Source organism: Lepisosteus oculatus, chromosome 6 (genome assembly GCF_040954835.1).
Source record: "Lepisosteus oculatus isolate fLepOcu1 chromosome 6, fLepOcu1.hap2, whole genome shotgun sequence".
Taxonomy (NCBI): domain Eukaryota; kingdom Metazoa; phylum Chordata; class Actinopteri; order Semionotiformes; family Lepisosteidae; genus Lepisosteus; species Lepisosteus oculatus.
Window position 1 is genome coordinate 10,881,163 of NC_090701.1, and position 24,950 is coordinate 10,906,112.

Sequence of the window (24,950 nt, forward strand, 5' to 3'; positions counted from 1 at the left end):
GCCTAAGTCTTAGTCAAGCAACTATGACTCAGGGGTTATTAATTTCTTTGTCTCTCCTGACTGATTCATAGTTCATTCTTCTAAATGTGCCCTAATTATTATATTGAGAGTAGGGTTCAACCCCCAAAAATGTAGATCAGGGTTCTCCAGCTGTGTAGCTGCTCGGAGTCCTACTAGAGCAAAACCTAAAGAGATTGTCTAATTTAATTAAGTGCATGACTGTAAAACCTATGATCTTCTAAAATGTTCTAAAAGGCTCCAAGGTATTTTATAGGAACAATCAAAGATAATCATACCTTTAATGAAGTATTTTTTGAATAATCAAAGACCTTAAAAAACTATGTTATTAAGAAAATAATTAAGACTGTTTAGTAGGGTAATTAGATTGGAAAGGCACTAAATCCAGAAACTTCTAAGCCCTTCTAAGACAAAAGTGCTGCCCGAGTGTCTGCAGGGGGCTGCAATTGTAGTTTTCATTTATTTTTACATTTGTGTTACTTTTTCAAGTTATTCCAGCAATGCCAAACACACAGAGCATTTCATTTAATTGCTGCTGAACATCAGAGTTGTGAAATGCAGACCTTGAACTAAATATAATGAAACCTGAGAGTGGGTAGTTTGGGAAGAGACCTTCAACATGTCAAGAGTTACTAATTGGATTTTACAAGGTAACAGTGAGGTGAGGGAATAATAAATTCAGATATTTCAAATAACTCAAGACTGACGTGCACTGAAAAATAAATTTCAATTTAATTACATTTTGTGAACTCCTCCAAGCTAGAGGTAGAGGTTTCAGAGAGGTGCTACAACACCTTGAGTGCAAACATTGTGAAGCACACTGGTGCAGAATGATCAGTTAATTTTTTGAGCACAGGAACTGCTGTCAAGTGAGGGTTATACACACACAATGCTTTCAATTATGTATTAGTCCATAAATGTAATCTAACTTTTGTCTCCATCTAACATGAGCACAGAGCACTGCATTTAGTAAGTTTTCAAGACTTGCCGTTCCCCACTGGAGATTAAGATATACACTGTTTTGCACCAACTTATGAAAAACAAAATTCTGCATTGATAAGGAGCAAACACTCATGTGTGATTGAGGCTCTGCTTCTGCTGGGATGCTATCGTGGCTTATTCCGGGCTCAGAGCACATGACAATGAAAGACAGGGTCCTCTGCAGTGGGCAAATTTCACACTGTCTAGGTTTTCAAGGGTGTGACATCACTTCTGTAACATGCCCAGTGCCACTGAATCCTAGTACCTTTTCCCTTGCTTCAACATTGTAAAAATTAGGAACAAGTAATAGGTTTATTCCATGCTGAAAAAAGAAGAAAGAGAACACAACGTTTCGGCCGTGGAGCCTTCTTCATTGTAAAAATTAGGCAAGGCCACTATTCAGTTCCTGAGAATTTAACAACTTGGCAGCACCACAAGACAAAGCCAAAATCCACTGCAGGCTTGTGATGAAGACGACACTACAAGCGTTGTACCCCACAGCAAAGAAAGCATAAAGTAGATCTGCCATTATCATCAGAACTACACTGCAAAACATAAGGGTTTCTGTTTTCTTCCCGTGCCAAGAAAAACCTGAGAACGTCACAGACCATCTGCAATATACGAAGAGGAAAAAAAAAAGTAACAGAACTGGAGTAAAGTGACGCAAATTGATAGCAATTTTCTTAAAGATGTATCTGAGCCTCCAGGGCATTGCAGCCCACACATCTTCACCTTCCAGGCAACACAATCTGCAATCACCCACGCACGTCCGCACTGCACGCAGCCTCAAAGTAGGACTTACTTTACATCTCCAGCCATTGGTAGGAATGGAGTCCATTACTGGTTGCAAGCAGAAGGTGTGATACCCTTTGTCGCATGTATCGCACACAAGCATCTTGCTGTCCTCTCCGGGGTTCCTGTAACATGAGAAAGAAACATTTCAATGGATGTAATTTTCCTCATGGGCTAAAGAATCCAACTGCATAGTCTGATCTTTCAGTGTATAAGTTGCGAACTATCAAACAGGCAAGATGGGCCAAATGACCTCCTCTTGTTTGTAACCTCTCTTATGTTCCTTTATCTTCTTAAATCAAATATCTGTGCTCCAAATTTATTGGAATACTAGACAAGCAACATGGTAGGCTCTTCAGGTCGTCTCCCTAAATGAAAAATACTGCCGCCAGTATAATGATTCTGGGCACTGACTGCCTTGATATATGAGCCAAAACAATAAGGTAAGAGGAGTTTCCTGTAAAACCGTTCTATGAATGACTCATGCAGGTTTTGTAGACTTGCCCTATTGTACAGCACTGGTACCAGTAACCTCTGCCCTTCTGGCAAAGTCCACCTATACATTCTCAAATTCTCAGTCACAGGGGAAAAATACCAAAGAAGCAAAAATGTGCATGTTCTTTTTTTTTTTAAACCAGTTGCATAAATAAATCATGGTCATACGTGCAAGGCTCCAGCATTATGTACTTTGGATGCCTTACTAAAAATCCAAAGGAAAAGCATAGCCTGCATCAAAAACCATAAGATTATATCACAATGGGATGGCATGAAAGGAGTACCAGAAAGCATGGTGAAGTTAGTTCAAGCAACCTATAGAGATACAACTATGAAGATAACACAACGGGGAGAGACAAAAGAGTTTTAAATCACAGTTGGAGTACACCAAGGATCAGCACTAAGTCCTTTCCTTTTCATAAACATTATTGACACACTGACAGAGGAGGTAAGAACAGAAGTGCCTTGGGAGCTCATCTTTGCTGATGATGTGGCACTGATGGCAGATTCAGAAGTAGAACTACAGGAGAAAGTGTTCAAATGGCAGAGGAGTCTGGAAAAGGGTGGACTGAAAATGAATGCAGAAAAATCTGAAATAATGGTAATGGGGAGAAGAGGAGATACTATGACCAATGTTGAGGAGACAAATGGAGGAAAACTGAAACAAGTTGATGGCTTTAAATACCTTGGATCAAAACTGGTAAAGGGAGGAGAAACACTGGAGGCAGTAAAACAAAGAGTGAAAGCTGGATGGAACAAGTGGAGAGAAATAACTGGAATAATCTGTGACAGGAAAATTCCCAGAGAGTTAAAGTGCAAAATGTACAAGACTGTACTACTATATGGAGCTGAATGCCTGGCAGTTGGAAAGAGGGAAGAGAACTTGATGAGAAGAACTGAAATGAGGATGTTGAGATGGATTCTGCAGATTTCAATGAAGGATAAGATCAGAAATGAAGAAATCTGTAGACGATGTAGGGTGGTGGATGTGGTTGAGAAGATGCGAGAGGCGAGGTTACGGTGGTATGGACATGTCATGAGGAGAGACGTTGAGGAAGTATCAAAGAGGGTAATGGAATTTGAGGTGGAAGGTAACAGAGGAAGAGGCAGGCCTAGAAAGAGATGGATAGATTGTGTGAGAAAAGATATGGAGGTATGTGAAGTGAGTGAGGAAGATGTGCTCGACAGAGACAAGTGGAGAAGAACAACCAAAGCAGCTGACCCCAGGACAGTCTGGGACTAAGGCTGTGGAGGAGGAGGAGGAGGGATGGCATGAGATGAAGAAGATATGCTAATAGTGGTGTGAGGCCTACATCATTTAGAGCGGATGTTCCACATTATTCAGTGCTCTCTAACACAGGACAATTTGCTGTTCATTATGTTTTTTGGGTAATTCTATCCTAACTGCCATGTGGCACTTCTGACTTAGGACATCAAATACATTCCAACCCAGTTTAGAAACAATCAATATTCAACAACAGTAGACGCTAGACAATGCTCTAGAATTCTGTATAGAGCAATATGAAGTACGTAGTATATCTGAAAAAAATCTCACTTGAGACTTACAGCCTGATACATTAGTTTGTATGCATCTTGAGAGACAGGGTCAGGTCTTTAAAAGATATGTAACAAATTCAGCTAATTATTCTAATTTTTGCTGCTAGTTATGGAAACATTTTCATTTTTGTAATCTATGCCAGATAAACAGTCTCACAGCATGCACAGAAACAACTCTAGATCTCCACTTCATGAATATTATTTAAAGCCCCCTTGCACTCTCCAAAGATTTAATCATTTCAAAAATCATTTTTGATCTTTTCTCTCCTCTGGGGTTCTTAAGAAATATACATAAACATTAAAAGCAAACAAACTTGTCAAGAATTTACCACTTATATCTGGGGATCAATCTAAATTAAAAAGGGAATGCAGCAAATGATCTAATTCTTAGGTATTGGACCTGAATTCCTAAACATTCCTGCTAGTCACACCTGGTTCAGAATCCTATTATTCAGTTTTATTTAACCCTCATTACTTTACATTTTTATTGAATACAATTTCTGATTATTCAATTTTCAGGTGGTCTTCTCATTACCTGTACAAAGAATAACTACATTACCCACAGTACTTAAATAACTATATTATAACCCTATTCTTAACCCTATTTCTTTATATAAAAGAAATGCAAACCTACAAGTCTACAAGACTTGAATTAAACAAAAAAAACAAACAATAAAGGCTCCTAAAAATATCTAACAAGTACAAGTTCATCAAAATTAAAACTGACTAATCTAGCGATCAAAGGTATGTGCAGTTTTAAAAATATGATGCACAAATGAGGAAGTTTGGAAAGGAGCCTCTATGGGTCATTTCAAACGCGTATTGCTTGACAATCACGATATTGTCCAACTGATTGCCACCGAATCTGGGGCAAAAAAAGTGAAGGAGTTCGGTGCGGGTCTGCAGCTGTGACTTACTTGCATGTCTGGCAGACCTTGCACTCGGGACACTGCCAGCCTGCTCTCTTCAAGGGGGTCACCACAATGTCCAGACACATCCCGTGGTAATGCTGCCCGCAGCTGGTGCAGAAAAGCTGGTCCTGGAGATCTCCGGGGCTGTCGCACACCGCGCAGTTCACTTCGTCCTTGGCTGTGAGGGAAGAGGTCGAGAATCTTCGTGAAGAGGGGCAGGACGGCCACCTTGTGCGTGAGACACTGCAGTGCAGAACAGTGAATTCCCCTCAGGCTTCCCCCACCCTCCAATTCTGCTAAAAAAAGCTACTAAACCTTCATTCACCCAGGAGCTGCTCCCTTGTATAAAAGGAGAAAGTTGACATTTGTTGAGTGCAATAATTTATGTGACCGAAATTTGTTGCCCCAAGACAGAAAAATCAAGTCTGGGGGATTTGTTTTTCTTCAAGACAAGTAGTTGAAGTAAAGGGCTCTTCAAATCCATATTAGTATGTTTAAAAATAATGGGAGTGAAAGAGCTTGGGCATCTCAAGGTGAAAATTTTATAGAAGCATAAAAAGCAAAATCAAATATTTAGCAGTTAAGTATAACTCCAACTTTTTTTTAGCTGATACAAGCCTTGATATCTAATTACACTCTCAAATCCTATCCTCTGTGGGGTGGGGGGGAGATAAGAACTATAGGTATTCTTCACCAGAAATACTTCCTCACAATGTTAATGTCCACACTTAACATTATATAATCACTTTATATTGCTCCTGTAACTCATTCACTGAATGATGGCTCAGAAATAAGCAAGTGCTTTGAGGGCAAAATTATCATTAAACGTATTGCATCCTAATGGACTGAAGAGTCTGGTGCAGCACACTAATGTCATCTGCTGCTGGATTTTTTTTCATTCAATTAATCCCTAAAGAAGGCCTACAACACAGGCTGCATTAAAGAAAAAAAAAGGTGATCTCTGTAATGCAACCAGAGATGGTGTGTGAATTTGTCTGCGTTACACGACTACAGGAAGAACATGGTGACAAAAGCAGTCTGCTTGATCACGTCAAGCCAGCACGCTGCTATTCCACCAATGCTTTTCGCATATAACGCCTCTCTTTATTCACAGCTGCAATACGAAAGGAAAGCAGTCAGGATTAAAGCAGTCGAAGCTCACATTCGCTGCCCTCCCCACTGGATCCACGTATAGTTCCATTTAAGAGCTACATGACTGCAACCTGCACTTTCTGAGCATAGGCATGCAAGCAAAGCAAAAACACAAAAGAATTCCCACACCTGCCAGAATCGGAAAAGCTCCCAATCCTACTGGGAGAGGGGGAAGGGAACTCAGTTGAACTGGCAGCCCAGTACATGTTCTCCTGCCATAGCCTGAGGAACAGTGAACCCCTCTCTCAATAATGTTCTATATGTTGTCTGTTGTATGTAAAAGTTCTTATGATGTGTTTGTATCAAATGTCTGTAAATGTTATTGATTGCATATGCTTCGGCAACCCTAATTCATCGGTCATGCCAATGAAGATGTTTGAATTGAAAACTTAGCTGAAAAGACTTACATCTTTCTATGGCCAGTTCGATGTGTTCTGGGCAGAGGAGAGTGCAGCTTCTGATGTCCTGAAAAGTTCCTGCAGCAGCAGCACAGGGGTAATGGTACGAGTGCCGACACATCTCTTCACAGCACTTGATGGATGCTCCAAGGCGCTTACAGTATGCACAGTACTGGTGGGAGAAAAGGGGGGAAGGAACAGAGGTTAAGGACTGTTCTCAGGACTCGCACTGCATTTAATCAATTCACTGAAATCTGTCATGGGACTGTGAAGAAAAACGCAGACGAAAAGGTAATCTATCCATCCTACATGTGTGAAAAAATATGAAGGATGCAAAAGTACAACACTGGCAAAATGCCACAATCTTTGGGAATTTAGAGGCAAACCTTTTTTTTCCTGATAAAGGTGCATTCACAGGAATAAAGTTTGATTTGCAGATGTATCTATTATTCATATGTGCTTGACATCAGTTGTGTATCTGTCCCTGTTTTGTTTCATTTGTGAGAAGGATGTCTCTGTGTGTATAGAGGCAGGTATTTCTAGTACTGTGGGGACAACATTGATGAAATCACCCCTTCACAAAGATAGTAGTAGTTCATGAAAAACGCACATGGGGAGTAAATTACTTCAACATTTAACTATTCTTAAATTGAAATGTGCCAAAAACGTTTGAATGGCGTACTTTCACCTTGTGGCATTTCGTTTCAGTGGAATTGTGAATATCAAAATAGTAAATAAAATCAATCCATTTCAAGAACACCACACAATAACAGGCATGTGAAATAAAGTGCCTTGTGTTAAATTAAAACCTCCATAGTTAGTACATCTCGACTAAGTAGAGGTAAAAACATCTTCTTCAAACACTTTCTGATTGAAGGGAAAGTAAGAAGCAACAAGCTTCATGAGCTACAGAAACAACTAGAGGAGTCAACACTGACTCCTTACCGCATACAGTAAGGTGGTTGTCAATTCGAAATGCAGTGCCAGTTGTAAGCAGATCATTAGAAGCCCTGAGAGATGTGCTAGAACACATGGCTGCTTCCAGCACTTAGGACTGGTAAAGCCAAAGGTCTTTTTATTGCTGGCAGACAATTCGACTTTGTGCGCTTCTGTCACTTGTAGAACGATGTACTGGTGCATGGAGTCCTCCTCTCAAAGCATTTTCAAAAGGAAGATGGACTTCTCCATAGTCCAACCTATGCTTCAGTACACTAAAGAGGCACGGAGAGAGTTTAGCCCATCCTGGTCCTTCAGAGCAGGACCTTTTCAGCTCCTTTGAAGGTAACAACTTTAAAGGAGACAAACTGATTATCATACACAAAAGCCTATCTTTGACCAAATGAAAAGCAGACATGTGGGACGCTTTTGATGAGGAAGGGAAAAAAATCACCCTGCTCCTAAGTTATGTTCTTGTACCTTCAATGGAGAGGAGGTTGGTAATGAAAGATAGATTGACAAGGTAGGACAGTATTTCCAATGAACCTATGAAGCTTGTGTTGTGTATTAATTAATTATTTCAATACACTAGTTTCAGTTACTATTATTCCACCCCAAGATGCTGAAATGTAAGGGGAGAATTCCCTCATTTTCAAAACTGAATTTCAAGCCCTGTGTAGTATGTATTTGATGAACACAAGTAGGAAGTCTGAAACAAGAAAATTATGTTTAAAGCAGACACTACTGGCACTGCACTGTGAGAACATGAGCAAAAACCATTCTATTCTCACTATTAGCAAGGTACTGCCAATATTTAAAGAGAACCTTTATTTTCCAACCTTCCAATGCATTTTTACTGATGCAACTTAAATTTGCAGAATCCCAAAATGTTTATCCCAAACAAAATACATTTCTGCTAAAATAGGCATGTCAGCCTGTTATGGTATTGCAGTGCAGAGGGTAAATTCACAGATGTGAAATTGAGTTGTAGTATTAGCATTATATCTAGTATTATTTTCCAAACATTTCAAATAAACAGGATAACAATGGTTACGTTTAATAGGATGATCTATTTTCCTTTCACAACTTGAAAACAAGCAAATTGCCATATTAAAGGCATATGTGTATATATTAAAATGAACTTTACTTCTTATGCTTGATAAGAGCATGGGACTTTTTCTAAAACCTAACACTAAAGGGTAGCTTTAATGTTGTTAATAAAATAAATGATGAAGCCACAAAGAAAAAAGCCTAAGAACCCCATAAAAATGTTAAAAGACACTGCACATTTTAAGCTGTTTAAAGCTGTTCTGAAATGTCTAGAGTGTGCTTTCAAGAGGCAGCATTATTACATGAGTCATAGTCTTTCAAACAGCAGGTCTTAAAGACAGGAAAATGTCAATATGGAGTTAAATGCACAAACGTGGAGAATTCTGCATTGTGGAGAAAATATTTCCCAAGAAATATTCCTGAAATTAGGACAGACTCTTAAATTGTTGCTCTCATTTTACCATCAATATTTTTAAAACTTTAAGAAACTGAAAATCTGTATTTCAGTGTACTTTCAACGTGCGCTCAGTTTCATACACAGTAAAGACCACGTTATCATGGTGTCACCATGTGTGAAAGATACAGCCTACATTATATCACTGTAATTGCTCATTTTAAAATGAGGAAAAAATAGCTCTCATTTGCAGCTCTTGGGGCCTGGGGTACCTAGTGTCTTATTCTCTTCTTTGAAGGGTATAATTCCATATATCACTGGTTCAACAATAACCCAATATACATAGGACTTGTTAGATTTCTAGTTATAGTCTCTTAACCAACATTATATGCTTGTGTTTGCACCTGCCCATATATATATACACACACACTATGCATTATATGTGCATCATCCATATATATGCATCAAGTAAACTAGTTTTTCTCCTCAGTCAAGTATAGTTAAACTTGGATAACAGACTCAAGATTTACACCTCTGGAGAAGGACAGTGCAAATGAGTGTCTTCACAAGAGTCTAGGAGTCATTCCAAGGTGCTGGTAGAGAAACACTGCCTGTGGGCTGATTCTCACATGATACCAATCCAGGAGGACATGACACACCCTCATGTGGCTCACGAAGCATCGATTTTCTTGTGAGAAGAATATGACAGTAACGTCACAGATGCCCAATCAGCATGATGGATTTCCTATGCCAGATCTGCTTAATGAAATGTTTATACACCTGCTACTAAAAGGTGGTCACTTTCCTGAAAACCATGAATTTGTAAGTGATATTTCTTTTGATGCTACGTGTGTGTGTGTATATATATACACACATACACACACATATTAGCACATGGAATTCCAACAAAAAAATAGACATGAAGTCTATCGTATCTATCCCTATACGAGTCCACTGTAAAATTCTCATTGATCCTTGGCAATATAAAAGAGAGCACCAATACAAAAGATGCAGAGGAGTGCTTGCCTTAAATAATAAATTTGAGAATGTTCCCCAAGCTTAACTTTTTGAAAAAGAAACCATGTAGAATGTTTGTACCAGCAGGTTTTAAACACGAAATGAAAACCCTCAGGCCTTTACTTATTTCCCAGCGGCTATTAGATTTCCATCTTGCCAGTAGAAATAGAGCATCAGGAAATACAGCATCAAATAAAGCTGTCACTTAATTGTTTGGCTGTCCCAAAACAGCCAGATTAAAAAAAAACTACTCAATATTCTTCTAAGCAGGAAATTTCAATAAATCGATAGAGGGGTCAGGACAAATGGCAGGAACAGAAGTCAAATGGAACCAGTCTTCCTTAAGGTACAATGAAGCAGCTTTAACAGCTTGCCTCCAAGTTCATTTGTGACTGAGCGTTGCCTGCAGCACAGGACACACTGTTTGTCAGAGAATTTCCAATAGCTCTGCTGAAATCAACACAGCTCCTTCTCTCACCCCACCCCATCCCCCAACACCTTACTTGCAGATCAAATAAAGAAAATACACCCCCGAGTAAAACCAGAGTCACTGAAAAGACCAGCGGTACAAACAACCCAGCAACAGAAAGCATTACAAAATAGGCTTGGCACTTTGCTCAAAAAAAGTGAACGAATGAACCAACAATTTAGCAGATTACTGGTGCAAATGCAATTAAGAGTACATGATCAGGGCACAGTGCAGCCTGCGCTAAGCTGCCAGTCGAACCTCCCTCCTGAGTGCTGTGACCTTTCCATTTCACAGATGAGTGAGCAGAGCTGCCAGGGCCGACCTTTACCAGGGGCCTTATCCATCACGCCGCTCGAAATCTTATGGGGAGGAAACTATTTTAAGATACCCAAGGAGCAATCAAATGTGACTGATGCACCTTTCCACAGTAATCTTCCAGAGCTCCTAATACAACGACTTTTGCCTCTCTCTCTCTTTCCAAGTTAAAGAAAAACATATTCGTTTCTGTGCAAAAGAGTCACCATTGGAGAAATGTGCATGGAGTTATACTTAACAGCATGCTTAAGTTGATTAAGTTAATAGTGAATGAAATATCATGGCTCAGCTCAGATTCCCCATATACCACAGTACTCTGTGCCCAAGCGTTGTTGAAAAGCAATGGGGTGACTAGAGTAAGGATCTTTAATCACTTAAGGTAAAAGCCTTTTGTAACTGAGGTGGAAATAAAGATAGGCAAAAACTAATTTGAAATCGTCCCCAGATACAAACAATATCATGTGATTTGCACATGTGCACAATTTAGATCAGGTACAGTAGATCACAGTTGAAGTCCAGCTGCTTTCATAGGTGTTTTAAATGGTCAGAAAAGACACCAGGAAGTTAACTGAGTCACTCAGGGCTTAGCAAGAACAGGACAAACTGTGATTCTCCAGGATAGGAGGTCCCTGGCCTAGTTACAAACCTTTTGAAGTGGATTCAACTTTTATATGAAGATGGGGTTTGAAGAGAATCCAGAAGGCACATATTGATCAGGATCCAGAGGTACTCCATTGCATTTTATGGCACCTTTGTAGAACTGCTAGCACACTGCTTTCAGGGGTAGCCCACACTAAAGCAAAGTGTCAAGACCCATCTCTGCTTAGAGTGCCTCAACACTGGTGAATGGCCCAACAAACCAGTCACATATTCTAGTCTTTTGTTTACATCTGTACTTTTATTTGTAGGAAAGTAGTGCTAATAGTAAATTAGCACCTCCACACCTCCAATTTGAAAAATGACCATCCAGACAACATCAGAGTAACAAAGATTTCAAAAACCATTTATTAAGAAGTCATTAGAAGTCATAAGATGGTGGATTAGACTAGTGAAGGATCAAACTGGAAATGCCAAATGTGTGGAGAGCAAACTGCTAAAACACAAAAGTTATCTTGCACTGAAATTTGATCCATTTAGCATAAATACTCCAGACCATTTCACAAGCTGTACTGGCAAAATAGATGTGCAGTTACATTATGAAAAATAAACACGTTATGTCTACATAAGTGTTAAAATTAAAGTAGACGAGCCAAAAATACACAGCATCTGGTGTTGGCTTGTACACAAAGCCCTGCAACTCAAAACTGCTGTAGAGGCTCAAATAGCTATGTAGCAAGTCTCGTTTTCTCACCTTGGTTAGTGGAAATAACTTTTTTAACAGGTATAAGGGACCCCAACCTCCACAAAACAGATCAAAATCAGATGCACTTATACTGCAGCCTGATACCAGATGTTAATATTCATTGATAAAATAGGCAACAGCTTTATTAAAAACAAAATTGGCAGTACCTGTTTCCAGAACTCAATCTTCAGATTCAAAAATTACAGTACCACACCCATCTCTATTCATTGGGCTTAATTAAGAGAATCTTGCATCAGAGACGTTGCTATGGTAGCTTTCAACTCTTGAACTCCTAATTAAAAATACCCAAGGATCAAGGGAACCTGAAAGGCTCTTCTGTGCTTTCTCTTCAGCCTTGAAAATGTTAATTGCTGGTTTACTTCAATAACGTCTTTTGTACTTATCACCATTTCAGCATGATACTTTTTCCATCCTTTATCTTCACACTGATAAATAATTAAAATGGACTGTATGCTGCAAATCAGAGTGAAAGCAATCTAATATTGCTTTTAATAAGATGCACAAATTTAATACAGGGCCACAGTGAACATCAAAAAAGCATCCTATTCATGTATGTTTTCTGAAAAATAAAGTAAACGTGTTGATATTGATTCAATATTTTTGGTACTGAAATATCGCTCAATACCAATCGCTCAAGTGACAAATTCCCTATGCATTAAAATCACTTATCAATGAGTGCTGACTGGGGAAAGCTGAAGCAATCTGTTCAAGGAAAACCTGGTGGAAATTCAAGAAAACAAGCGAGCAAAAAATCCCCCTTTTCAAGAGCGCCTATGTGCCATGGGTAAGGTGGAGTCTTGACTATGTCAACATACTGGAAAAGGGTCAGAGCCAAACAGTGCAACAGGCCACGGCCTGGGGGATAATGAGACTCAGCACCTCACCAAGACCAACGAGAAGATTCATGTGTGAAGACCTGGGCAGGAGGGTCCAGTCACTAAATAGCCCTGCTTTTAGTGATTAAGTGAACCTCAGAGCTTGGTGCCATATTGATCAGGGTTCGGGAACTCACTTGCTGCCCAACTTCCTCCCATCTTGACAGCAACTCATGTCCTAAAGCTGGTCATGTAAAAAAGATTTTTGTTTTGCAACAGGAGAATGACAGGTGTGCTCTGAATGCCAGATGTGAGCTCCATTCAACATCTGTAGGATGAGCTGAGATAATGTTGCATCTAGGGCAGATAGAGCAATGAACAGACATACTTGTCCAGGTTCTATCAAACTCCAAACACCATCAGCATTCTGGTGCAAACCATGCATCACACATTTACAGTTTATAGTGCTTCCAACAGTGGCCACAAAGGCTATAAGTCTCTGAATTTCAGAGTTACGCCCATTTATCAACCCTATTTATGACCAATGTCCAACAGCAGCAAACACTGGAATTTTCACAATAACCTTGTGAGTTTGATACCACTACAAGCGATATGTTTGATTTACATCCTAAACATTAAAATTGTTCAAGCTGAACCAAAATTAATCAGCTTTGAAAACAATGTAAGTTGAGTTGTTGAGTAAGCCTCAATGAGCCCTTCAATATATTGCACATCCAATCGCTCACATTTTGTACACTTCAACACAGAACTTTTCTGTTTGCATTAACCTTAAATAACTCCAATAATTCAGGTTCTGAAACTGTTGACCTACAATAGAGTTAAAGCCGTAAATAAAAAAGCAGGACAAGTTGTAATATCTAAATGCAAAGCACAGTGTAGTTTAAGCTACTTACACGACATGTTCAGGTTCAAGCAGTAATTGCATTTTTAGAATATTTTATAAATCTCTACAATTTACCTCTGTGCTCCCTGAGTCAATGGCTCTGTCCACATTGACCAGCAAATGGCCCTGCTCCTGACACACGCCTCCTGACCACAGAGCACAGCACTGATGAGCCCAGCATTGTCCTAGAAACAGAACAGGAAAGGGAATTACTTGAATTACTTTAAGCAAGCTGCAGAGAACTGCCTTTCAGATGCCAGTCTTCAGAACCTAACAATGTATTCAATTTGACGGTAACATGCGACTAAGACTAGGTGAATTACTGTACATGCTAGATACCTTTCCTGAGATAGAAATTATTCTTTTTAAAACACACACATTCTAGAGTAGTAAACTTTAGCTGTTTCCAAAATGCAAAACAAAATAAGACTGCAAATGAGATTGACAAACCTATGGCTCCCCTGACAGCTAAGAAACAAAACTACAGTTTGGAAATACCCTTAACGGAGTTAGGACACTCGCAAGAGAAGCTCCTTGCACTAAGCACCATCTTCCCTTAAGAAAATAACATGCGGTAGCTGGGAAGTTTTGCACAAATTGTCCCTGCTTTTTGCAGCTGTGTACTGCACAAAGGAATGAATGGAAAAATATAAAAAACTTAGAAACACTACTCAAATGGAACCTATTAACAAAAGGGGAAGAAAACATTAAAAAACATGAACCACACTTTGTGAAAAAAAACAGTCTTTCCTTCTCATGGTTTAAAAATGACTCAAGAAACGTTTTATGAAACACAGCGAAGATTTCTTTCTAAGCAAAGAACACCTGAAATTGCTCAGCAGTTTACAACAGACATATCGATGGGGCATTCCACGAGAGTCGAAATGTCAAATGTGTATGCCCGGCTTCGAGTGCTTTCAGCAAAAATGGACCGTTTTTGTGTCTGCTTAACAGGGCTCATTAGACGGAGTATGAATCGAGCCACTTCCAGGGCCATGCTTTTAAGAGGGACAACTTGTGCAGCAGTGCACTGCGAGCCTGGACATGCTTGAATTGCGAGGTGATAAATGCCTGTGCCCGTCTTACCTGAAGTATCAAATAAAGACTCGACATCGATGTCGTCAGGAAGGCCAACCTGGCTGAGCTCCTCCCAGTACTTGCTGGCTTGCTCCTCACAGGGAGCCTCAGTACTCCCAGAGCCCGAGGACAATGCACTGCTACTGGAAGAGTGGTCTCTGGAAAGGCAGAAAAGGGAGAGGGGGGGAGAGAAGAGTTTTATTTGGCTGCTGCACAGTAGCACAGACAAGGGCTAGCTGTTCAGTATCTCAACCTCAACCGGAAAAAAAGAAGACCCAGAATTACAGGCTTTTGGATAAGCCACTAAGAATCCGTCAACGAGCAGCAGCAAAGCAGAAAATAAAAATTTACATTTAAAAAGGCCCTTGTTTAGTTACCCGGCCAATACCAAGAACAAAGTGATGAAAGCCTATAGTATACCCCCTCAGTCCTGCAATGACATCTGCATACATCTGAAAAAAAAAGTAGTACATTTCCATAACCATTTGAGTGGATGTCCGCTCCAAGAGATGTTCTGGCTCAAATCCCTTTGTGATTTAAAGGCTAAGTGAACACTGGTCTATATGCCAACATTCCTCTAGGAGCAGAAGAGCTCTTATAGAAGTACTTGAAATTTTAGGCATCTAACATCCGCACCCCACACCCACCACACCAAATTCCCATCACAGAAGGAGTCAGGTATACAGAAAACTGTACAGTGACACATTTGCTATTCTACTGCTTACAAACGTGAAAATAACTGCAAGGCAAATGTAAGAAAATAATTCTCAAACTATCTCAAGCATGCACACTATTGATCTTGGCAATTATATATGATTTCAATTTTCTGTTACTTTTTGATGCCCGGCTACGTTTGTGACAGCATTTGCCAGGAAAAGCTACAAACGAATCACATTGTATTCTATTCACACTATTCAAGAAAACTGAAAATTGTAGATTAAAAAGCTCACAAAATGAAAACTGTCGAGATTTCTAATGTTTTTCTACATGATTCAGAAAAGAGCGGTTCGATATTAAAATCGGCAACAGTTACACAATACAGTTTTGTACAGTAAAATACTGTTTTTACTGTATTTTGTGTAATACACAATACTGAGTTGTCTCAAGGTGAGGAAATCTCTAACTAAGGACCTAAAAAATAAAGCCTTTGCAAAACCGACCCTCTATGCCGCCCATACGAATAAGTAAATTAAAGAAAAAAATTGAATGACAAAGGCACAAAAAGATATAAAACACGTCCGGGGCAACAAAACTCAAAATTAAAACCTATTAATCTGGAGATCAAAGGTATGCATATGTGCAATTTTAAAAACATGATTCACAAAAGATCAACTGGCCCATCTATCTGAATTGAAAAAAAGTCTGGGGCTCCGACTTATGCTTTCTAGAAGATGCTCATCTCATCGGTACTGCCTGAAAGTTTGAAAGCAAGATCACATCCGCTCGTGTCACATTCTCTCCTACCATCACCCAGCGCATATCCGTTCTGTCTGGAAATAGCAGTTTCTCATGTATATTATGTGACCTACCAGCTGTGAAGATCTATAAAAGCCACTCTGTACGAAACCTCCCCATCCATCCCATGTTGACTGAACTGTAGGATCCCACTATTTTTTGCCATCTTATTATAATATCTAGTGTTCTACCTAATATCAGGTTTAGATACTAAGGTAGGCGTCGTGTTTCAAGGTAACAGTGTAGCTTATCACAGGACCATTGTTTGCAAGCAGTTCCCCTGCATACAACACTGTTGGGCCCTGGGGTATTACTGGACCTGCTCCATCTTGAGCCCAGTCCTTGATAAGCTTAGTCATGTTTTCCATTTCTGTGGTTCCCAAGAAGCTCCAGAGCTGCCATTATTACAATTGGGCTTCCCCCCCGTCACAAATGCTACATCAACACATTAACTTTAGCCATCAACACATAAACCGCTTTGCTGCACGCAAAATAGGTCACAGTTCAGGAATAACAAAAATAAATCTAGTCTCAAATTTTAACATGACAATGATGAGATCATCCAACCCCTTCTTAGGGCACCTCCACAGCAGGGAGAAACTCAGTACCTCATAAGACACAAAAACCTCCCCTACAGTATCTCACTCTTACTATTACATTTCAAGACAGGCATTCTCTTCTTGTACCTACTCTGACAAACCAAGTTCGAAACTGCAAGACTGAAATGTCTGGCATTTCTTTATTCCAACTACCACCAATATACCTGATGGCTTTTCCCCAGTCTACATGAGGAAAATTAAGATCTCCCACAATAACCACTTCTTCCTTTATACAAACATCCCTGATTTCATTAGAGCATCCATTAAAATGTATCTGAATGTGGTGGCCCATAGCATTCTCTCTAATTCTTCACCTGATGAGTCATTACTGAATCATAAGAAATGAGACACTGGATTTATCTAGGTTAAGTTCTGTCACTGCATGTTCTTACTGGGTTTCACTGCCAAACATATAAACCTAAGTTTCACAATACACTGTTAAGAGTTATTTATTGGCATTTCTGCCAAGATCTACAGTATATGTGCCATGCTACCGGACTCAAAGCAGACTGCTTGATAGATGGCAGGGGAAGCGCCCTACTAAAGACGTCTGCTGAAGTATCATTCTGTAGCGCTGATGCCCCAACCCAGCTCACTTCCTCTGGCTACGCTTTGAGAAGCCTGTTTGAAAGCAGAAAACCGCTACCAGTTAAGAAACGTAATCAAAAGTGGAACAAGTTAGAAGAGTGCATATGGAAATTCAGACCGCTGCCCGATACTGTTATGTCCTGTTTCCAGACAACCGTTGTGTCCTTAAAAATGTCATCCCATCTATTGTGAAAGGAATCTACGGTATTACAAACACCGACAAGAACTCTTTTACAGCCCACAAATCCAATTTGCATGCTCTCCGTTTCTATTTTTAATTAGGACTGAGCCACCAACATTTCATTAGGCAGGTGATTAAACTGTGTCAAGGTGAGCTGTTGTAACACTGCGTTAGTGATGTAGCATTACCTGATACTAGTTTGGCAATGCATATTACCATTTAAAAAAATGTAGAATTTCATCTCTCTATAAAGATATGAATGTTGTCATGTTTTCACTGCAGTCCACTTCATACACTTTGTGGATTATTGAGGCTGGCCTCATTACCAGAGGGTTTCCTTAACATGTGCTACCTTAAATGTTGTTCAATCACCCTCTCTTTTGTTGTTGTTTTCATTCCTAGCTCTTCTTTCTATTATTGGAAAGGCTCCAGCTCCACTGACCAATCAGAAAACTCCAACACAACAATGCTTCACTGTCTGGATGCCTTCCAAGACTGAACTTGGTGCACATTACATCACCAAACCCCAGGGAAGAGCCTGATTGGCTTCAAAGAACCGAACAAAATTAGGCACTTCTCCAATAAGCCTAGGGAGTGTCTTTTAATCAGGACTGTTACAACAATGGTCACGTGTTATTAGCGTGACAGTCAAAGCTAATAGATTAAGAGAAAGCCAGCAAATGGAATACTAATTTATGGATTATTTATCAAGTGACTAATCAGGCCATTTTGGCTCCAAAATAATTGACCTGAATCGAATTCTAGAGCTTAGTTCATTAGCATTTTGTTGCCTATTTGGGTCATACCACAACATCTTCCCTACAATGCAAAGTAGAAAGACAAGTTGTTAATCCGCCGAACTCAGAAAAAATGTCTGTGCTCATGAGGTATTAGTTAAATATGTCCTTAAAGTTTATTGAAAGGAAGCGTTAAATTCTGTGAAACACTTCAGTGGTAACAGCTAAACCTTGGAAAACTATTTCAGTATTGGTCGTTAGCATTTGGCATCTAAATGTTTTATGAAATGCACAATTTTTCATGCAACCACCCTTCTGATTAACACTGTTCTTTGAAACTTTATCTTCAGTAAAATGTCACCTCAATATAAATCACAGGCTGACAAATTCAGTTTTCAGAGACTAGGAGTTCGTTAAACAACAGGTTTTCCATACAAATAAAAGATATTCAAAATCAGCTGGAAGATTCCCAGTTTGACAGAGGATTCCCCTATTTTATGACAGCCTAATTAGGAACACGCACCCTGATTCTCAGGAGGAAAAAAGCACAGTTTACAGATCGCAAGTATCGAGCACTTCCTGTAACTCCTAATATAAATCAATGCCATTTAAAGACTACACATTCAGCCTATTAACTTCAGCAACAATTAGACATCTTTTACACTCTCATAAGAAGGCAGGAGAAAAGAGAGAAAATCAACTATCCATCCACTCAATATCCGAAAGTCGCTTTCTTTGGATAAGGGTCACAGCAAACCAAAGCCCATCCTAGAAGACTATTGTGCTTGGCAAGATGGTTTTGCAATCTGAGCCTATTTCTACCCGAACGGGTTGTGGTGACCATAAGAAAGAGCTTACTTCTTCTGCCCTCTCTGCCTCCGTCCAGTTGTACTGTGTTTGGGGCTTCTGTCGCCATCTCCATCGATGTCGGTGCTTTCCCTCTTTTTTCGGACGTGCTGCAGGATGTAGCCAGGCGTGGGGACGAACAGTTTCAGCTCACCCTGCCCCAGAAGGCTCCGTTCTCCACAGTAGCAGAAGGCACACAGCTGTTCACTACACATAAAAAAAAAGTTCTTGATGAGGCATCTCTGTGCTTCAACAATCAAAACGGATTAAAAGAAAGTATGAGTTCCCAAAACACCAGATCTTCTTTTAACCCTATCAGATCGTCACTTGCAAAGCCCAATGAGAATGTTGCTGGTTACTGCAGAAAATAACCAATTTATAGACTCTAAGAATTATTTCCTTTTGGAAATGCACAAATTGCACGCTAATTTACTGTTCTTGTAGGGTCCAAAGATCACATCATTTTCTCTAAAAATAAAGGCAATTTTCATTGGTTAACAATGCCAATAAAAAGTGCTATACTCTTAAGTATCATTTCCTAAACTATATACTTTATAACAATAAGTCAATTGCATATGATTTATACTAGTAGGTATAGGCATTCATCTCTTTCTTTTCCTTCTTTCTGACAATGAAAAAGATAAGGCTCTCACAGCACAGCAGGTAAGTCCCATGACAGGTTTTACAGGTCACAAGATACTCATATAAGCAAACAATGTGATAAGCATATCAAGTTTGTTGTATTTTTAATATATTTGCATGGGCAGAAACAAAAACAAAGGTTAATATATTGTACTTTTTTATCAGTTCAATTTGTTGTGAAAGCCCATCTTGCGTCAAGTCTAAAACCAAGTCTTGCTTTTCCTACTGCTATGCAAGGGAAATCTGAGCAGTTACACATTTACATGGAGATAGTCTTTGCAATATCTTTGTGAATCCTAGCCGGCTGGCTTACATCTAGAGCCCCTGTTGATGACTGCAGATGATAATCGGCATCAGTCATACCTGATATATTTTTACTGTCCCAATAAATAGTAATAACTACATTTGTTGAATGAATTAAATTCCACATTCCAGACCGACCACTGCCAATGTGAACTGTACTGTAGTTACAGTTACTCAGTGATATATTTAAAGGCTTAGTAAACTAACCATGCTATGTCAGTGCTGAATAATTAACTCTTGCATCTTGCATTATCAATTATATACACAAAGTTTATACTGTGACACTCGCCAGACATTTTGATGATAGATTTATCACTGCGGTATTATTTGTCTTTGGCAACTAAACAGTGAATGCGAAATATTTTAAAATACCACAAGCCAAGGATGACCCATCTTAATCAAGCACAACGAATTCTAGCAAGAGCTCAGCCAATTCTGCACAGCTGCTTGGGGAATCCTTATCAGCTGAAGTCCGTCTACATGTAAGGGCTTCAAGCCTGGACTAAGTGCACTCGGCGAACACTTTTACTGGTTCTATGCACGAAAGTGCAAGACATTTTTCTTTTAAAAAATAAGCTAAAAGGGAAAATTTCTCTCAACAAAGATTGACACTTCACCTTGCAGCCAATGATTAATGAGATGACATGGATAGATTTTCCCTAAAAAGATGCCCAATGAAAATTTACAGTTATGCCAAACAAGTCCTCACTGCAAGCTAGTGTGTGTCGGTATACATAGACAAAGCTCATATACATGACACCCGAAGTTTATAATGTTAAACACGTCAGAATAACACATTAAATTAATTCTGCGTGTGCCCGCTGCAAACAGTAAGCCATCCTTCCTAACAGCTCCTTTACATGTTGACAGCTTTTCCTCTTCCTTTATCGATTGTCCTTTGACATGACCAGTTCGCCATTAGGTCTCCAATGACTTCATATCTAAAGTCAAATGAGTTTCCAGTATTCCAGTTATGCGAATTTAAATTTTAAATAAAGGCTTTAAAAGTGTAAATGATACTACCCAGACAGATCACAAATGTGTGTTTAAATGAAATATATTTATGAAAACATTTAAGTTGTGCAGGTGCAATTCTATTACCTCCAACATGGATGACAAGTTGCACAATTTACAAAAGTACATTGACCTTACAAATGACTTATTTGTTCAGCAGATGCTCCAATCCAATGTTACGATATGAAATTAGCTAGTAACACACTATACATCAAAATTTCAATGGCATGTATATAAACAAGTCATCAAAAGGAAAAATAAAACATGTTTAAATAGGCAATTCAATCACCACGCTGTAAAAAACAGCAACTATAAACTCACCTTGCAAACTCTGCCACCACCTAAAACAGTTTCAAAATAATTTGACATGTAAAAACCTATTTCACGATTAACTTAACCAGAAATATTTCCTACCAATTCCCAGCATGAATGAGTGATTAATAAGGATGAGAGTCAAAGTTGAGGAATTCTTATTACCCTGAACAAATTTACATGGGTTGAGATGGGGGGGGAGATATTTGTGGATGGAAAAACTTCACATAAAAGTATGAAGTGCATATATGTTTAGAAACATTAATCGAATCTTAACAATAATTATTAGTCCACACATCCACCCATTTTCTAACCCCTTCATCCAATTTGGGGGCGCAGGGGAGCCAGAGCCCGCCCTGGCATGGAACGGGCACAAGACAGGGTACGTCCCAGAGTGGCGCCCTGCCCGTCCCAGGGCAGACGGAGCGACACGCACACTCACACTGGGCCCACTGCACGTCTTCGGTCTGTGGCAGGGACCCGATAACACCCGAGGTCTGGAACTGACACCAGGGCCCCAGAGCTGCGAGGCAGCAGTGCGAACCACTGCGCCACTGTGCCACCCTGCATTTTTCATTAACATCCACCAAAAATAATCACTCCCCCAGGGCATTAGCACACGGCCTGTATGTACCTACTGTTCACCGACAGTGCTGTCTTAACGAGGGACTGAACACAACCTGCAACAATGTGGGGGGGATTCCCCACTGCATATACGCCCCACCCCCCCCATCCTTTCAACAGCACACACAGGGGAACTTATTAAACAGGTCAGAGAAAAGTTTGTGAAGAAACCATTCGTTACGCAACATGTTGGCGCATTAATCATCCAGTTCAGAGTCTATTAATTTGACAGCACAAATTGAAACCATCAAAAGACTTGTTGGAATCGCAGAACTAGACTTTCGTGGCAGATGGGAGATGCGGTTATCTGATATGATCCTCAAGGGTTACCTGTTTACACACGCCATGCGACAGTTTCTCATGGAACCTTCTTATTTATCAAAGACCCACCCCTTCAGTCTTGGGCTGAGTGCCCCTGTTGCTATAAATGAAAGTCTTGAAAATTCAGTCCTGGCACAGTGCAGCCACGCTCTTTTATATTTATTGTTTAATACTCGGGTCACTATGAAGTGACGGTTTCTATTTTATAGAAGTACCAAGTGCATTTTTACAATGGTATGCAAACATAATCCAATATGTTTCTGTTTTTGGAGAACAGTTTTAAGGCAACAAAGGGCTGTACCACAAATCATTCCGTAACGTAATGACCATGGACCATGGCAAAGGGGTACAAGCCTCATCGCATCTCAAAGCATTTAAGTGCTGTTTGCATTAAACTGCACTTACACCTGGAATTAAAATGCATTTCAATTTCAAAGAACCCCACATAATTTAAGGCTTAACCATTCCAACAGATTATATTCAGGAAATATGGCATCTAAAAACTACACTGAATTATTCAGCCAATGCAAAATATCTCCATGCCTGACGGATGGAAGACTGGAGTCGGTATGGACTGATTGCATATTAATACAACAATTAGTACAACAATTTAAGGCGGGGAAAAAGGTCTGTGCTACTTGAACTACCAAACCATCATGCTTAAAGAAACAAGAGTTCCATTTCCCTACACCTGTTGCTCACAGTAGGGTACAATACTGCTGTTGCGATCTGCGCTAATTGGGTGCAATGCCTAGGAAAACCTTTTTCCTCCTCCCGTCTCCTAAACCCCCGCCTCCTCCCTCCTCCTCCACTAATTACGGCACCAGCCCTCCAGTCTGCAAGCTGCCAGGATACTGCGAGGCTTGGCAGGCTTCATTTATCCTGCAGCTTTCCTTTACCCAGCATTCCCTACTCAATTATTCCTGCTGCTGCCCATCCCCCCCACGATTACTCACTCTCTCACACACACACACACGCGAACACAGGCGCGCGCGCACACACAGCCTCCTACGTCTGTGACTCAGCAGAAGTCGAGCGCGGCTCTCTAACCTGCTTTTGGCTTCATCGGCAGCTAAGGCAGAAGATCCTGCAGACTCCTCCGACGCGGAGCGCTGGAGAACGGGGGAAGGTGGCTTTTCCTCTCCCGTGCTTTCTGCAGACTGGACGCCGTCACTTTCTGCTGGCGGCTCTTTTGCTTCTGTTGAGGGAGGACGGAAAACAGCAGGTCAAAACCAAAAGGGTCTATTAAAACATTTCGATTGAACTAGCGTAGAGGGCTAAGGAAAAATAATTTTGATAGCCAAAATCAAAAGGTTCTTTTCCGGTTCACTCTACGCTAAAATGTTAAATGTTCTTAACATGTTAGTCATGCTTTACACACACACACTTCATACATAGTGAACATACATGACTTTTACATGGTCATTTTTGTCCAAGGAAGCTAATTTAAAGCGATTATGCAATGGCTTAAACTCCTGGTGAATGTATCCAGAAACCAATCTTTAGAAAAGTAGCTTTAATACAGAGCACAGAAAGACTTTCTTTTAAAACCATTTCCTTGAGAATAAACACATGGACAAACGTGACAGAATTTCTCAAATGTCTTGTAGAGCTTGAATAACTTTTTAACCCCCAAAGTCCTGAAAATCACTTCGTTTCAAAGCAAACATATGCATAGGCCTTTAGTACACAGTATTCTGTTTTCTGCTATTATTGACAGGCAGCATGAGCTGTGATGACTGCAACAAAAATGCCTTCAGTCCCCTGGTGCAATTTCTCTACTATAATGCTTAACTTGGTGCCCCTATCAAAAGGAAAGTTAAGAGTTTATCTTGTTTCACAAGACACAGATGTGCATTTTATTAGCAGTTCTGGATGACAAAATCATGCATTGCTTTGCTTGTACAAACTTAAACACAAAGGCAACAAAACGAGTAAGAATATCATTAAGAATAACACCGAATCTCTGAGTGGCTGAAAATTAGCCTACAGAGGGGTCTTATATTTCTAGCTACCACCACAACCACAGCACATACCGGAACCCGATCTGCAAGGTTTCCTGAGTTTTGTCCATACACACAGGAAGTTAAGCGACAGTTGATAGTGTCAGTAAGAGCAGCTGAATAATCCCCAATGCTTATGAGCTTAAAACTTGCCATTACCAACTCGACTACTAATAAGATAGGGTGTAATCATTCTTCCAAGGCAATTATTAAAGTAAGTAAATGTACAGCGTCTTACTTAAGTCCTGACCCGCTTACAATAATATCCCATTTTGTTAAGTTACCTGGATCTGACTAAGGATCTAACAGAAGGGGTATATTCGGAAGAAATGTGAACCACATTATTTCACAAAGACCAGTCAACTAATTGTGTGACTTGTCAAAGTAATGTTGTGCACCTGACGTTATTTAGACTTCTCGCAGCAAAGGGTGAATACTTATGCTATCATATTTTTGGATATTTCTCCACGGTTTTTGCTCAAAGTTCATTTTCCACCCATAACAGCAGTCAATTTTAGCATTCAAAAAAATCACTAGAAAAGGCGTATACATTTGTATTTCAAAAATACTGGCCAATAGTAGGAGGGGGTGAATACTTTTGCAAGGCACTCTGCTTTCATCTTAAGCGCAGTAAAATGAAGTGCCATGAAGAACCATGAGAACAAGGTGCGCTACTGATGA

At 39.9% G+C, this 24,950-nt stretch overlaps 1 protein-coding gene across 15 annotated transcripts in view; it reads right to left on the reverse strand.

Annotated features, from left to right (window-relative positions):
* kmt2ca (lysine (K)-specific methyltransferase 2Ca) overlaps window positions 1-24,950 on the reverse strand; it is a 158,167-nt gene that overhangs the window by 83,809 nt on the left and 49,408 nt on the right. For all 15 annotated transcript variants that reach the window (XM_069190966.1, XM_069190965.1, XM_069190963.1 and 12 more), the window contains 7 exons: window positions 23,317-23,464; window positions 19,063-19,257; window positions 14,654-14,802; window positions 13,643-13,752; window positions 6,314-6,476; window positions 4,761-4,932; window positions 1,802-1,916 (listed from right to left, as the gene is read on the reverse strand). In XM_069190966.1, the coding sequence (XP_069047067.1) occupies window positions 1,802-1,916; window positions 4,761-4,932; window positions 6,314-6,476; window positions 13,643-13,752; window positions 14,654-14,802; window positions 19,063-19,257; window positions 23,317-23,464 (1,052 nt within the window). The remainder of the gene's footprint in view (window positions 1-1,801; window positions 1,917-4,760; window positions 4,933-6,313; window positions 6,477-13,642; window positions 13,753-14,653; window positions 14,803-19,062; window positions 19,258-23,316; window positions 23,465-24,950) is intronic.